Source organism: Asterias amurensis, chromosome 1, assembly GCF_032118995.1.
Source record: "Asterias amurensis chromosome 1, ASM3211899v1".
NCBI lineage: Eukaryota > Metazoa > Echinodermata > Asteroidea > Forcipulatida > Asteriidae > Asterias > Asterias amurensis.
The window spans coordinates 30386480-30402667 of record NC_092648.1 but is presented as its reverse complement, the minus strand read 5'-3'; the positions used below and the strand labels follow the sequence as shown (position 1 = coordinate 30402667).

Genomic DNA, 16188 nt, shown 5'->3' with positions numbered 1-16188 from the left:
ATTTATTTGCTATTGCTACACCAACTGAGCTATCCAGCCCTATGTTTGCTGTCTCCCTATTTTGTTAATACCTTTGGTCGGGGGTAAATAAGTATATAAATGAGTAACAATCCCTATACTGGCCTGGCTCACTAACGAACATGGGCCGAGTTGATAAGAGATAAAGAGATGTTTACAAAGTCTTGATGTAGTCAATGCTGATGTTAACATTTTCACCAAGTTTCGGGATCCAAAACATAATAGTTTAGTAATAATGCTAACAAGCGTTAATGATGAATCTTAAACTTCTCTCCATTCAGACAACCTGTCGCCATTCATCGTATCATGTCCGGATGATCAATACATCATCACTAAAACAAGAGAAACTATTGTCTACTGGCAAGAGGTAAAGATTTTATACGAGTCTTAAAATACTTTGATAGTGTCAGAGCTTAATCCACCATTAAAGGGAAAGTATGTAGTTGATTTTGTGAACTGTTTAATTTATTTAATCATGTATAAATATTATACAATAAAACTGATCTGTGAAAATTTCACTTCAAAATGCGGTCATGTTTTTTGAGATATCGCTTAAAATCCACAGAGATTATATGTCCACGCAAGAAGAATAGTCCGTACATAGAAAACAAAATCTGAGAAGCGTTACTACAGTAATGTTTAATTTTTATAATTATTGATGTATACTCTTGTATGGCTTATTTAATTTTAATCACATTGCAGCAAAACACCATTAAGCAAATACCATTCAGCGCTGAATATAAGAGTACGAGAGTGAAAACGGATTTTAACAGTAGAATGTGATTTTAATCGAACGATTTTTGGGTTTTCTTTTGTTCTATGCAGCCAAAATTTCAAGAGCTGACTGGGGATGAATTGGATATATTCTGCACTCACACAAGTGGAACTGAATTTCAATGGGGTAGTACTAACGTTCAATGCATTGCAACCAATCTGGATAGTGGAAAGACCAGCGTATGCCAGTTTACAGTGACAATCACACGTAAGAATGTTTTTTTTTTTATTGTACAGTTTGAACTTTTATAGTACCTCAGTGATTTCCCCCCTTTTGGTCTTAACCCATTGCTTGTTTATTTCTTTTTGTTTTCTTGCTGTTTTGTATACCTTTCCTTTGTTATAATATCTGCTTCTGTTATGTTTTTGTAATTTGTATTTTTTTGTTTTTTGCTGTTGCCCTGGTTTTCCTTCATAGTCTGCAAGGACAACAGCACCAGAAACGTAACACTAAGTGTGATAAAAGTGTATATTGTTATTACTTGGAGTAACTTTTCTTCGTTGGCAACTAGCATCGATCCTGCTGACCCGACTCATCATATTTTTGAGCATAAAGCCTGGCATAAAATATCACTAGAATCAATGAGTCAAACAGTTTCTGTTGGATCAGTGGGTAAGTATTTCTACACACCAAGGACCTCGGTGTGGATCTGTCGTTCGACAAAGTCAAGATGCCCTCAGTTTAAGATTTGTGTACAAATGGAGGCATTGTTTGAAAAGAAAAAGTTTAAAATATAAGAGAGCAAAGAGAGGTCAACAGAATTACTGGGCCATCAAATCTGTGTGTTTTGGGCTAGAGAGCTTACCAAAAACATGAAGTAAATGGAGTAAAATTTAATCACATTATTCTTTTTCTCAATCCTTATAATTTAGCCATTTCATGCCCAGAGCTTAATGCACCAATCAACGGAGCTGCAGTTTGTGATGAGTGGGCGTATGGCCGCTACTGTTCAATGTTGTGTCACACGTTGTTCGATGTAAGCAGGGAATTGGGGACAACTTTCCTTGTCTGTGGCGCAAATGGGTGGGCACCTCAGCAGGCATTTCCTGATTGCAACAGTGAGTATTATCAAAGAGTGCCAGTCAAATGTTAGTGTTTCCAACGGCAGTGTTCTTCAGAAAATGATTTGACGAACCATTTCAAAGTTGCTGTGTAGACTAAGAGGCTTGGCAGCACTTTGTACAACTTCTTTTTTCTTCATAGTATGAACATATTTCTTTTCTTCATATTTTTTATTTTCCAAAGTTTATCTTTACTGTTTCATAAATGTTTGTAAAAGATCCTATTCTCATTTTAAGATTGGATTGATAAGCTTTTGAGTCACAGTGTTTAGGTTCACTTTTATTAATCCATGCCATCTTAGAACGGGCTTGTCCTGTCTGTTTTTTATAAATTGTCTTGCTTGATTTGCCAGTGTTCTTTTTCAATTCCATCATTGGTTTACAATTGTTCTAGGTTTCACATGTTTTTAAGTTTACATTCGTTCTTTCTTATACTGTTATATTTTTTTCCGTAATATTGTATCTTGTACTGGGTGCGTTCGTTTAGCTCCCCTGGGTCTACCCTGGTGTGTGTTTTCCCAGGATAAACGTGGGTAATTATCTGCACACGTTCATCCTGGAAAAAAAACACACCACACACTGGGGTCGACCCAGGGAAGCTAAACGAACGCACCCATTGTTTGTTGAAATCTTGGCTGAATAAATAATAATAACAATAATAGCCCTGACCAACACTTATGTTTGCGTATGCGCATCAACACTGCTGACAGGAAACACTGAAGACTTTGATTGAATGGCACATTTTTTTTTTTTTTCAGTTTGATTTTTTTTTTTAAATATTATTATTTCAACGATTCATGACAGTACAAAAATACTTCCATTAGGGCTAGGAGAAACAAAAGTAAAGTAATTACTGTGGTCCATAGACCTGCCTCCCCACATCTGGTTGTAAAACAAATAATAAAATTCATATATAAAAAATTTATGTGTGTTTATAAGATTCGTTTTTTGACAGGCCTTCCTTTCTCAAATGCATTAAACAGGAAAAAAACGATCGGACAAAATAAAGCTTCCATCTGAGCTACACTACTTCAGTGGAGACTGCTCTGATCCAGCAACACAAGAACAGATCAAAGAACAATTCATTCATCTTCTTAACCAGTCCGCATTCAGCCCCATATGCACAGACAATGCTGAGGAATGCAATGTGGACAATGTCCAGGTAACCTGTGGACCAAGTTCAAGAAAGCGCCGTGATGTCAGCGGATTGGGAGGTTTGACCAACAATTTCCAAAACGATGACCAAGAGATGTTTCATCCTAAGAATGACAACGATCTCGGGATTGACTCTGACATTGAGCTTCATGAACATGCACAGAAGTGGCTCAGTGAAATGAAAAAAGAGGGTAGACTTCCATCAGATCCAAGAGATAATCCCAAGAGGTATCGTCGTAGACATCCAACCATACACCAGAATCGCAAAAGAAGTCAAACTCGCCATCAAAGGGATGTCTCATCAATGGGCTTTGAGCTGACGATATCATTTGATATGATATATCTCTTACCCACTGATCCAATAGTGGAAAGTGATGTGTTTGAGGACGAGAAATGGAATGGGTACGATACTCTCTTCATGCTATCAGACAACGTAGTGGATGAAAGTGATAAAGGGAATCTTATTCTGAATGTTCAGGGCCTGAATGTAAATCCCCATCCTGATGTTTATGTTGATATTGAACCCAGCCCATCCTGCCCCTTGGGATTTGTGTCAACATTTGAGTTAGATTGTGGTGAGTCCATGTATTTATTCCTTTGTTAATACAATTTGTCCCTTACTGCTGCAATGTCAATGTTAAGCTTTTTTGATGCTGTAAGATGTAAAACACAATCTTAAAATACTATACAGAAATGCACAACGATTTTCTAAATTCTTGTTATTTGCTTTTGTTGGAGGGAAATGAATGAAGGTGTATTACAGGTGGAAAAACTTTGTTTTTGTTTCTGAGATAATTGTGTTGTTTTTTATTAAAGGCACGGAAGTCGACACTATTGGTGTCATGCCCCGAGTCTTTCCCCGACCTCGGCGGCCATGACCTTCGGTAGTTGTTGGACAAACAGAGAATTGAAGGCAAGGGAAACAAGTTTGTATTTACAAGAAAATATACAGATTTATTTACAATTTACATTAAGTGTGTCTTCACAAAATTAATAAAATAAACGTTGTCCTATCAATGACTTTCAATAATGGTTGCCGGTTAATATTACAATCTTCTCTTGCTCTCTCTGTGTGTCTCTTTCGGTTCCTAGTTTAACATCACTCCCATCACGTCTTTCGAGTATTCTTTAAGTTTAGATTAGTCTTTGGCACTGGGTCGTATCTCTGCCCGGCCTTCTGTTAGCCCTCAGTTTAGCACATCAACTTCAAGTGTGGTGTTTTAGCCCTTGCGGGAAAAACCCTGCAATAAGCAAATAAACCCAAATCTACATTTACAAAACTTAAAGTAAAATAGCACATTATCAACTTATGATCAATGTTTTCTTTACGGAAGTTCGACAACGCACTTCCATCTTTAACGCATAAATTCAAATCAATGCTATGTACAAAACTTTCTTTTCACGACTTCCTCGAACAATTAAATCAAAGTAAATCACAGTTCTATTGAGAAGAAGTTCCACAATTAAATACAACAAAACTGAATTTCATTAACACAATCTCTTTGAAATAAATAACATTATCAATAGCTACTTACAGGTCGATTTGTCGATCCTGGTTTCTACAGTGGCGGATCTCTTCAACAAAATTTCGGTGTGTCTCACTCGCCAGAATAAACTGCTTTTGCAAAACTCAGCAACTAAGGCTGGATGACTGTATACTTAGGGCTCTCAATAACCCATAAGCAAAATACAGGAGTTCTCAATAACTCGATCGTCGAGGCTGACAGAGTCCTCTCCTCGGGAATCTCAAAATGCAAAGTGACACACCTAAATTTCTGTTCCCCTTAAATTAACACAAAATAACTTCCCGCTGTAAGATCTCGTGACTTGCACGCATTCCAAACCTTTAACATAAAAGAACTATTGGTCTGATGCCTTCTTGGCCAATCAGAACCTTTAAACTGCCCCAAAAGTTTACTAACCTTTACAGAACTTGAACACAATGAAAAGAAAATGCCAAGTCATGATGGCGGCGCTTTGGCCATAACTATTTAAAACCTTGTTTCTTCCTGTATTATACATAACGGCCAGCAAACTGAGGAAACTTAAGTAATTCTTTAAAAAACTTATATCACTCCGTGACACGTCTCCCATCTCAAGAGAATTACTTGACAATACTTTTAAACACATCATTCTTATGGTGATTGACACCTCCATCTACCATAGTATATCACACATCTTATTATATTTACATCGCTTATTATTACCATCTTCTTAACTGGAACATTGTCATCAACATGTTAATCCAAAACTCTACATGTTGTCATCGACTGGACACCTACTCAGAAAATCTGCTCCAAGGTTATCACTACCTTTTATTGCCTTAATAGTGAACCTGTACTGTTGGAGACTTAATGCCCATCTCATTACTCTATTATTATTAACCTTGGCTGTGGTTAGATAGACCAAAGGATGGTGGTCAGTTTCTAACAAAAACTCCTTCCCATAAAGGTACATGTGGAACTTAGCTATTGCCCATACCAACGCTAGGCATTCACGCTCAATAGTTGCGTAAGCTCGCTCTCTTGGTAGCAATTTTCGGCTTGCATAGCAAATTGGAAACAATGTGTCACCCTCTTGTTGCATGAGAACGGCCCCAATACCAATATCAGAGGCATCAGTTCTGAGAACATACCCTTTTTCATGGTCAGGCAAGCGCAATATAGGTGAAGCAGAGAGTCGCTCTTTGAGTGTGTTAAATGCATGCTCTTGTGGCTCTTTCCAGTCTACTGTGTTAGAATTCCCCTTTTTGGTTAGATCAGTAATCGGCACAGCAATGGCGGCAAAGTTCGGTATAAATTTCCGATAGTAGTTTACTAGCCCCATGAATGATCTAACTTCTTTCTTCGTACGTGGGCGTGACGCATTCATGATTTTTGTGATTTTCGCTGGTTGGGGTTTGAGTAAACCGTCTCCTACCACGTGTCCTAAAAACTCTAATGAATCGTAAGCCATCATGCACTTTGAAGGTTTTGCCGTAAGTTGCGCGTTACGCAGGCGTTCAAAAACTTGGTCTACTGTACGCATGTGTTGTTGCCAGGTATCCGTATAAATCAAAATGTCATCAATGTAACTTATAACATTTGGTTGTTTCTCAAGAAGCTTGCGCATCATGCGTGTGAACGTCGCTGGCGCGTTTACCATACCGAACGGTAAGACTGTGAATTGATATAACCCTTCGGATGTAATGAACGCAGTTTTCTCTTTATCCGATTCGGCGATAGGTATTTGCCAATACCCTTTCGTCAAGTCTAATTTGGTAAAGAATTTCGCAGTCGCGACTTGCGCCATGAGATGATCAGCCTGGGGAATGGGTTCTGGGTCGAAAATGGTGACTCTGTTCATTTTCCGATAGTCAACACAAAATCTAATTGAGCCGTCTTTCTTTTTGACCAGTACTATTGGTGACGCATACTTAGATTCTGAGCGTTCGATCACACCAAGTTTGAGCATTGAACTTATTTCGTTTTTGACTATTTCCTGAGTTGCAAATGGGACTGGGTATGCCTTGGAATAAATCGCATGATTTGTGGTTAACTCCACACTGTGCTGCATGAGTTCAGTGTGACCTGGAACATCAGTAAGGACATCAGAATACATTTCTAGCATTGTGTTAATTTGCTGCTTCTGCTGTTCAGTTCTATTTTCGCATATATTTACATCTGTGTACATCTCAGTTTGTTCGATTGGAAACAACTTGACTTCCATCAACCCTTCTTCGTTTTCATCATCAATGACACTAGATGTAAGGTGTCTAAGGCTCGCTGCAGCGTGTATGACTTCTGGCTCTTCTTGATTTCTAGTATCTGACCGGGTTATGTATTTCTTCAGCAAGTTTGCATGGAACGTTCGCTGCTTATCTTTCATTTCGAGGCAGTAATCGTTCTGTGCTACTTTCCTAACTACATCAAATGGTCCTTTCCACTGCATAAGCAACTTGTTGTTATCAGTGGGTAAGAGGACCAAAGCTTGGTCGCCTACTTGAAATGTTCTATCTTTCGTTCGGGTGTCGTAGTATTTTCTATAACGCGTACTAGATTTGGCAAGTTCTTCCCGCGCTAATTTACATGTCGTCTCGAGGCGTTCTTTTAGGTCTACAACATACTGGTAAGTTGTTTTGACCTCTTCGGGTGCGTTACCTGTCCATAATTCTTTTAGAATGGTTAATGGACCCCGAACTGTGTGACCGTAAATAAGTTGGAATGGTGAATATCCCAAACTTTCTTGTGGTGATTCACGATACGCGAAGAGCAGTGCCGGAATATAACGATCCCAGTCGCGAGGACGTTCATTGCACATTCTACGTAACATACGTTTTAATGTCCCGTTGAATTTCTCGACTAGTCCATTACAAATGGGGTGATATGGCGTGGTGTGTAATTGCTTCAACGACATCAGCCTACCTACTTCTTTCATCAAATCTGCCGTAAATTGGCTTCCCATATCGGATAGGATTTCGTGAGGCACACCCATACGCGAGAATATTTCAAATAATGCTTCGGCTACGCGTTCGGTTTCTATTCGGGAGAGAGCTACCGCTTCGGGATACCGAGTGGCGTAGTCAACAAGAGTCAAAATGTACCTATTACCGCGGTCTGTCACGGGTTGTATCGGGCCAACGAGATCTACCGCGACTCGTCTGAACGGCGTATCAATGAGTGGCATTCGACCTAGCGGTACCTTACGTACACTACCTTTTGCTACCGTTCGCTGACAGATATCGCATGAAATGCAGTACCTACGAATGTCGCCTTGGCAACCGGGCCAATAAAAGTTTGCACGTATTCGATCTGTGGTCTTTTTAATTCCGAGATGACCGGACATGGTTGAGTCGTGAGCGAGTTTGAGTACCTTAGGTCGCAGATTCTCCGGCACAACTAATTGATTGAAAACTCGGCCGTGTTCTACAGAGGGAGACTGAAACTCGCGGAAGAGAAGTTCATCAGATATTAGGAATTTCGCTTCGTTTTCCTTCCCAGAGAAACGCGTTTGACCATCCTCGGCAAACTTCCATAACCTATCCAAAGTTTGGTCTTCGCGTTGCGCTTTTTGGATATCCGTGCGCGTTTCTGTAAAACTTTCCGCTTGCGGAACTTTGAGTGGACGAAGGTTTTTCGCTTTCTTAATCTTCCCGGCTCTAGTTTCAACTGCGGCTGCTTGAGTAGTTACCGCCTGGCTATCGTCACGAACGGTCTCAGAGTTTACAATTTGAGGTACCCAATCCGGATCAGGATCTTTTGGTTCTCGAGCATTGCTAACATTGCCTATCACTATGTCATACAGAGTGTTCGTCATACATAATGCATCTACCGTGCCTACGAAGTATGGGGAGTCTATTGATATGCGCGCGACAGGAAGACTACGCGCCGTACGATCAAGAAGTAAACATTTCTGCTTAGTCTTAAGAAATTGATGGTCTTCGACTAAGTCAAGTCTAACAACTATCGTGCTACACCCGCTATCCCTAAGCACACTGACGCGCTTATCTCCTAATCGACCCTCTTTGACCGGCATATTGTGGCCCATTGTGCACGCAGCGCTAATCAAAGGAATTGAGTGACCGCATGATAGTTCTACATTCTCGCCAATTTTTCCTGCGCAGTCGCACAGCAAAGATTTCTGCCCAATGCACGCAGCAACCTCTTGGATTTGATCTTTGACGTCTGTTTCAACTTCTACACATGATACCTGTGGTCTCTTGTAATTTGCTCGACTTTGATTAGGAAACTTACTTCTGCAATTCCTAGCAATGTGACCCTTACCGCCGCATACATAGCAGTTACGCATATCTGAACTACGCGTTTTGTCAAACTCGCGCCTTGACGCATCTAAACCTGCATTTTGCTCGGCCCCCTGTATACCAATTAACTTGTCATTTATAGCTTTCCTTACTGGTTTCTCGGTCTCTAGTCTGCGATGGGCCTCTACGTATCGGTCTGCTAATTTTGTCATATCGTTGACTGTTTCTGGCTTGCGTTCATTTAAGTACATTGACAAATCTTTGCCGCAAATTGAAACTATTTGCTCGCGCAAAAGCAAGTCAGAAAGGCCATCGTACGTTTTTGTCGCACCGCCTAGTTCAACCCACCGTTGTAAATAACTTGTCAACCTAGCAGCAAACTGTGAGAATGTTTCCCCAATTTCCCGCCTAGAACTACGAAGCTTTACTCGAAAACCTTCTTCTGTTAACTCATAGCGATGCAAAAGTGCCGACTTAAGGTCTTTGTAATCGCTGGCTTTGTCAACTGGTAACCGAGAATATACTTCTAATGCCCTGCCTGTTAACAAACTACTCAACGCTAGCGCCCATTCCGATTTCGCCCATTTTGCAATTGTTGCGAACCTTTCGAATCGCCTTAAATACGCATCCATATCATCGCGGCCATCGCTAAACGAAGGGAGCTTAGGTTTCTTGATGTGTGTTTCATGACCAGAATTACTCTTTTCCCCCGACCATATTTTCTGTTGCTGTATGGCTTTCCATTCAATTTCCTTCATTTCCTTAACATGCGCCCTTTCTTTTGCGCGTTCATTTCGCTCTTGTTCTTCTTTGGCAAGCCTTTCTTCGCGCTGTATTTGTTCGCGCTTCAGCGATTCCTCTTTGTCTCTTTTCTTCTCTTCTTTTAACTCTCTATTCTGTGCAAATTCCACAAGATCTTTACCATTCAAACCTAGTGTTTTACCAAGGGTTAGGTATGTCTCAAATTCCATAGTGTACACAATGAATGCAATTAGTAACACACAAATTGAGGGACTGACTCTATGTTTGACGCTGCCTTTTGTGATCTGGTATTTACGAGCTTCTGTTTTTGGTTCACTGGGTTTAGCTCTCATCAATTTATGTAACACCTTACAACAAAAGCCATAATGTCTTAAAATCATCGCAAACTAAACGCAATTTGGCAGCATACAAGTTCAACATAGACCTTTACCAACTTTCTGTTAACCCAGAGAATAGTTGTCTATTAATCTAATAGCTACTCAATACAGCAAAAAGGTTTAGTTTGTCACATTACAATCAAATTCCGCATGCTTGAACCACACAACAACTACCGGATTGTTTTAAATTTTCCCGGACAAGCCCCCAGTTGTCATGCCCCGAGTCTTTCCCCGACCTCGGCGGCCATGACCTTCGGTAGTTGTTGGACAAACAGAGAATTGAAGGCAAGGGAAACAAGTTTGTATTTACAAGAAAATATACAGATTTATTTACAATTTACATTAAGTGTGTCTTCACAAAATTAATAAAATAAACGTTGTCCTATCAATGACTTTCAATAATGGTTGCCGGTTAATATTACAATCTTCTCTTGCTCTCTCTGTGTGTCTCTTTCGGTTCCTAGTTTAACATCACTCCCATCACGTCTTTCGAGTATTCTTTAAGTTTAGATTAGTCTTTGGCACTGGGTCGTATCTCTGCCCGGCCTTCTGTTAGCCCTCAGTTTAGCACATCAACTTCAAGTGTGGTGTTTTAGCCCTTGCGGGAAAAACCCTGCAATAAGCAAATAAACCCAAATCTACATTTACAAAACTTAAAGTAAAATAGCACATTATCAACTTATGATCAATGTTTTCTTTACGGAAGTTCGACAACGCACTTCCATCTTTAACGCATAAATTCAAATCAATGCTATGTACAAAACTTTCTTTTCACGACTTCCTCGAACAATTAAATCAAAGTAAATCACAGTTCTATTGAGAAGAAGTTCCACAATTAAATACAACAAAACTGAATTTCATTAACACAATCTCTTTGAAATAAATAACATTATCAATAGCTACTTACAGGTCGATTTGTCGATCCTGGTTTCTACAGTGGCGGATCTCTTCAACAAAATTTCGGTGTGTCTCACTCGCCAGAATAAACTGCTTTTGCAAAACTCAGCAACTAAGGCTGGATGACTGTATACTTAGGGCTCTCAATAACCCATAAGCAAAATACAGGAGTTCTCAATAACTCGATCGTCGAGGCTGACAGAGTCCTCTCCTCGGGAATCTCAAAATGCAAAGTGACACACCTAAATTTCTGTTCCCCTTAAATTAACACAAAATAACTTCCCGCTGTAAGATCTCGTGACTTGCACGCATTCCAAACCTTTAACATAAAAGAACTATTGGTCTGATGCCTTCTTGGCCAATCAGAACCTTTAAACTGCCCCAAAAGTTTACTAACCTTTACAGAACTTGAACACAATGAAAAGAAAATGCCAAGTCATGATGGCGGCGCTTTGGCCATAACTATTTAAAACCTTGTTTCTTCCTGTATTATACATAACGGCCAGCAAACTGAGGAAACTTAAGTAATTCTTTAAAAAACTTATATCACTCCGTGACAATTGGTAATTACTTAAAATAATTGTTAGCAGAAAAACTTACTCGGTAACGAGCAATGGAGAGCTGTTGATGGTATAAAACATAGTGAAGTGACGTAGTTTTTGAGAAAGAAGTAATTTCTCAATAATATATTTGAATTGATTTCGATACCTCAGCTGAGGTCTCAAAATCAAGCATCTGAAACCACAAAACTTGTGTGAGCAAGGGTGTTTTTTCTTGCATGTTTCTCTCGCAACTTCAACGACCAATTGAGCTCAAATTTTCACAGGTTGGTTATTTTATGCATATGTTTAGATACACCAAGTGAGAAGACTGGTTCTTGGCAATTACCAAACGTGTCATGTGCCTTTAAAGAATTAAAATTAAAACCTTTTTTCCCTCTGTACCGTAGTGGAATGTGGGTTGGGATTGTACTTCGACAATACAAGCATTACATGTAGGAGTTGCCCAGTAGGATCCTACCAAGATGAAGAGGCACAGTTAACCTGCAAGACGTGTCCCCCAGGAACATCAACACTCGGGAATACAACCAAGAACGCTGACGAATGTCTAGGTAGGTGTTCTTGAACTTGTTGTGTCATGTGGGGGAAGGAAATAGTCAGGGACCCGCTGGTTTATGTGTGAAGTATGATCAAACCTTTAGTGGAAATAATCAAGGCCTGAGACAAATGACCAGTCAACCACCAATTTAAGGATCCATAAAGGTCTGCAGCTTGTAGTCAGCTGGCACATTTACAAGCACTGGGGCCAATTTCACAAAGAGCTAAGATTGGTCTTAACTGTGTATCAACCTTAAGTGCTGAGCAATGTGTGATGTCATGATCCAAATGAATTTAGAAATGTTGACATCTCATCTTAAGATGAATCTTATTAGTGAAATCGAGCACTGGATCTTTCCGATGAAGGCTTTGCCACCTCTGCCTGTTTTGTACAGTTAACAGTTTCATGTTGAGACCAGTCTCATCCTGTAGGCCATCTTTCTAGCTCACCTCTCTCTGTCTCCATTGTTTTGTTGCTCCCTCTGAACTCCCTTGAATGAGGTCTATTTTTTATACGGTTGTCTCCTTCCTCTCTACCAAAGTGTTTGGCTGTGACCAAACCAAGCAACTCCAGCTTAGTTAGCCGCTGCTAAGGCTGTCAATTTGCAGTATTTTTGACCGTATGAGGGAGTGACCTGTACGAACCAAATTCTACTTTTCATTACGGCTTTGGTTTTTTTTGCTCCTATAATAAACTTCAGGTATTTGTCCAGATGGTCACTTCTCGAGCACTGGACTTCAGCCATGCTTGAAATGTGACAAAGGTTCATACCAGGCAGTGGAAGGGTCTAACTACTGTCAGCAATGTCCAGTCGGTCAGTCTACAGCCAGAATGGGTTCTTCTACTGTTGATAATTGTACAGGTATGAATTAATCCTTGACTTCATTTTTACAACTAAATGAACTTAACTGAGACTTACACATTTCCTGAAATAAACTTGCCAAATGAATTGGCACAACTCATGGCGCAACTCTTATTCAATGGCACAACTCTTATTTCAGATGTGTGCGGTTTAGGAACGTTTTCCTCTACAGGGGTGCAGCCATGTACCTCTTGTCCTCTTCATAGCTACCAGTCAGAGGAAGGTCAGAGTTCATGTGACTCATGCCCTGAGTGGGAATTAACCCAAAGCACTGGTGCAACAACATCGGCCATGTGTCAAAGTAAGTAAACAGTTAAATTTATTGTTAGTCTTGATTCCATGTTGCATTATATATTTTCTTAGTGATTGCTTTCTCTATGTTTGGTTGAACAAGCACATAACTTTTGAAATATGAGTTTGGTCTTATACTGTTTTTTTCCTTCAACAATTTGAAGGCCAGCAACAATACTAGTTTGATGTGTGATAAACACTATAAATCAGGGATGACAAATTTAAAACTTTTATCTGAATTCAGTCTTTTTATGTCAGCCTGGTGAAGAAAATGCGCCGTAGTTTCCCCACATTTCTAATAAATTCTGCTTTTTACTCTACTTCTGTAGTCCTTAGGATACTGTTCCTAAAAACTCATTGAAATGTACAACTCAAGGGGTTACCACAAGGTGGCAATGTCATGATTTCAACCAACCTCTTAAAATTTGGATCCTAGTTTCATAATTTTTTGTCAGCAATGACTCACCTTTGATATATACCCCAGCCGTCGATTTCACAAAACTCTTCCTAACTTAAGACGTATCTTAGGACTTGGGACGAGTCCCAACCCTGCACTGTAGCATGGAGACCTTAAGATTAATCCTAAGTTAAGACGAGTTACTCGTCGCCCAACTCAAGATAAGACGAGTCCTAACTCTTTGTGAAATCGACGGCAGGCTTTCTAGTAGAATAATAAGAATTCCTTAGGTATCTTGAACATAAATGTAGTAATAGTCACTGTATTTTTAAAGCGCCAAATTGCCAACGGATACAAGGCAGTGAAGAAAAAAGGAAAACGAGACAGTACAAAGACGCTTATTAATATCAGATATTCTGCCAAGAATGTTTTATGAATGACAAAACTTGAAATTTCATTTCCACAGTGCAAACTTTCTGCTTGGCCAATTCCTGTCTGAATGGTGGAACTTGTGTAGAGCAGATAGGGACGTACCGTTGTGAGTGCCCAGTGGGCTTAACAGGCCAGCACTGTCAGACCAACGTGGATGATTGTCAACAAGATTCCTGTCTCAATGGTGGGACCTGTCTAGATGAACTTGATGCTTTCAGTTGCTTATGTCCGACAGGATTCAAAGGTAACCAGACTTTTTTCTTCAGTTGCTATTCAAATTGTTGTAACCAAACTGAGGCAAGGTCGGAACACAAATACTCTGACTCCTTTTTGAAACAATATGGTTTGGTATTTGTTTATTGCAATTGGAACCTGGAACTTGGCATCGATGTTGGATCCCTGATAATGCCTGTTGTATGCTGGACTTTTGCATCAAGCCAGCCATGAGTTGGGTAAAGCATCTTACTCTTAGTCATATCAATTGTTTTAGCCTTCGAAAAAGACTCTGCTAGGTTTGAAACGTCAGGCCATTAACTATTTTGTGTGTGATTGTTTTATCGATACAAAAATGAAACAGTAAATATTCAAATGAAAGAAAACAATATTAAAGATTCAAATCATACTAATATCATACTGTTGAAATTAGTTGGTTTGAAGTTTTGCCAAAACCAGTCACATTTGAGATGGACTTTTTGCTATTAAATGCAACCAGTCTTTCAGTTTCCCCTTTTGTTTTTCTAGATTATGAGCATTTCTGTAGGGGCAGGGAGGGTGACATTCAAGCTTGCAAGGTGGGGTTGATTTTGTTATTGTGAGTGACTTTGCTAGTTAAAAAGATGACCAGCGTTTCGATTGTTTTCCTGATGAATTTTATTTTAATACATACAGGTGTTGATTGCTCTATTGACATAGACTATTGTATCGATGCACCTTGTGAGAACAGTGGAACCTGCAATGACCAGACCAATGGGTTCACATGTACATGTGATGTGGGTTTTACTGGTGCCACCTGTGCAACAAACATCAACGAATGCCTAAGCCAACCCTGTCTGAACGGTGGTTCATGCACTGACGGTGAGGGAGAGTACATCTGCAGTTGTGCTGCTGGCTTCACAGGTGATAATTGTGAGACTTCCATCAACGAGTGTGTATCTAACCCATGCCAGCATAGTGGCACCTGCACTGATGGAAACGCCTCCTATCGCTGCTCCTGCATTACAGGCTATGAGGGAGACAACTGTGAGATAGATATGGACCTATGTGCTGTCAACCCCTGTGCAAACGGGGCTACGTGTCAAGATTTAGATGACCACTATCAGTGTGCCTGCCCTCGTGGTCATGGAGGGGTTCACTGCGATTTGGATCTAAATCTATGCGATCCCAATCCCTGTAACAATGATGGTGTGTGCTCTGAGGTAGCCACTAAAAGTGCCAACTACAGTTGTGAGTGCCAGCCTGGGTTCACAGGTCTTCACTGCGAGACAAACCTGAATGAATGTACGAATGAGCCTTGTTCTAATAATGGTACATGCATCGATGGCATCAATAGCTATCAGTGTATCTGTGCAGATGGTTATGAGGGTGAGTGTAAATCTGGCTGTTCATTACATCTTCAAGCATGACAGATATTTGGCTTTGCATAATGGAGGATTTTAGTCTCAGGTAATCTCAAGATATTTTAGTATAACTTTGATTATAAGAAGTGACTCATTATGACCTCTTTTGTTGAGAAAAGGCTGACCTGCATGATACCCTAACAAAGACAACTTCCTCCACCAACCTCTTGTTTACCTGACACCACTTGAAATGTTCCAGTATACATTTCAATCATATAGAGCTTGCATTTACCCGATTACGACCGCCTTGCCTCTATAAATACAAGGTATCAGGCCTGCCCATCTATCAGTGTTACTAGCCTTCAAAACTTAACCATGTCAAATCAAATTGTTTTTTCAGGACCAAATTGTGAAGAAAGGAGTGATCTATGCAGCCCCAATCCTTGCCACCATGACGCACCGTGTGAAGACGAAGGGGATGACTACTTCTGCACATGCCCAGCTGGTCTGTCAGGCCAAGACTGTGAGATTGAATTGGACATTTGCCTTAACGGAGTAACCTGTCTGAATGGTGGCTCATGTTCATCGCCCTCTAGTGACGAACTCTGCCTCTGTAGGGATGGATTCATTGGTGAGTGGAAATCAGCAGATGCTTCTAATGACAGTCTTTACATATATCAGAGGGAAACAGGAACTTTGCAATTTGATTTTGGTGGGAGAATTTTTGTTTTCTTCTGTGTTTTAGCAACCCTTGCGGTTACTTCAAG

At 40.1% G+C, this 16188-nt stretch overlaps 1 protein-coding gene across 1 annotated transcript in view; it reads left to right on the top strand.

Annotated features, from left to right (window-relative positions):
- Positions 1-16188, top strand: part of LOC139936460 (uncharacterized) — a 53169-nt gene that overhangs the window by 21173 nt on the left and 15808 nt on the right. Inside the window, exons 26-35 of the mRNA XM_071931275.1 lie at positions 300-385; positions 844-1000; positions 1666-1851; positions 2838-3584; positions 11735-11896; positions 12584-12745; positions 12885-13046; positions 13900-14109; positions 14754-15446; positions 15822-16052. Coding sequence (XP_071787376.1) covers positions 300-385; positions 844-1000; positions 1666-1851; positions 2838-3584; positions 11735-11896; positions 12584-12745; positions 12885-13046; positions 13900-14109; positions 14754-15446; positions 15822-16052 — 2796 coding nt within the window. The remainder of the gene's footprint in view (positions 1-299; positions 386-843; positions 1001-1665; positions 1852-2837; positions 3585-11734; positions 11897-12583; positions 12746-12884; positions 13047-13899; positions 14110-14753; positions 15447-15821; positions 16053-16188) is intronic.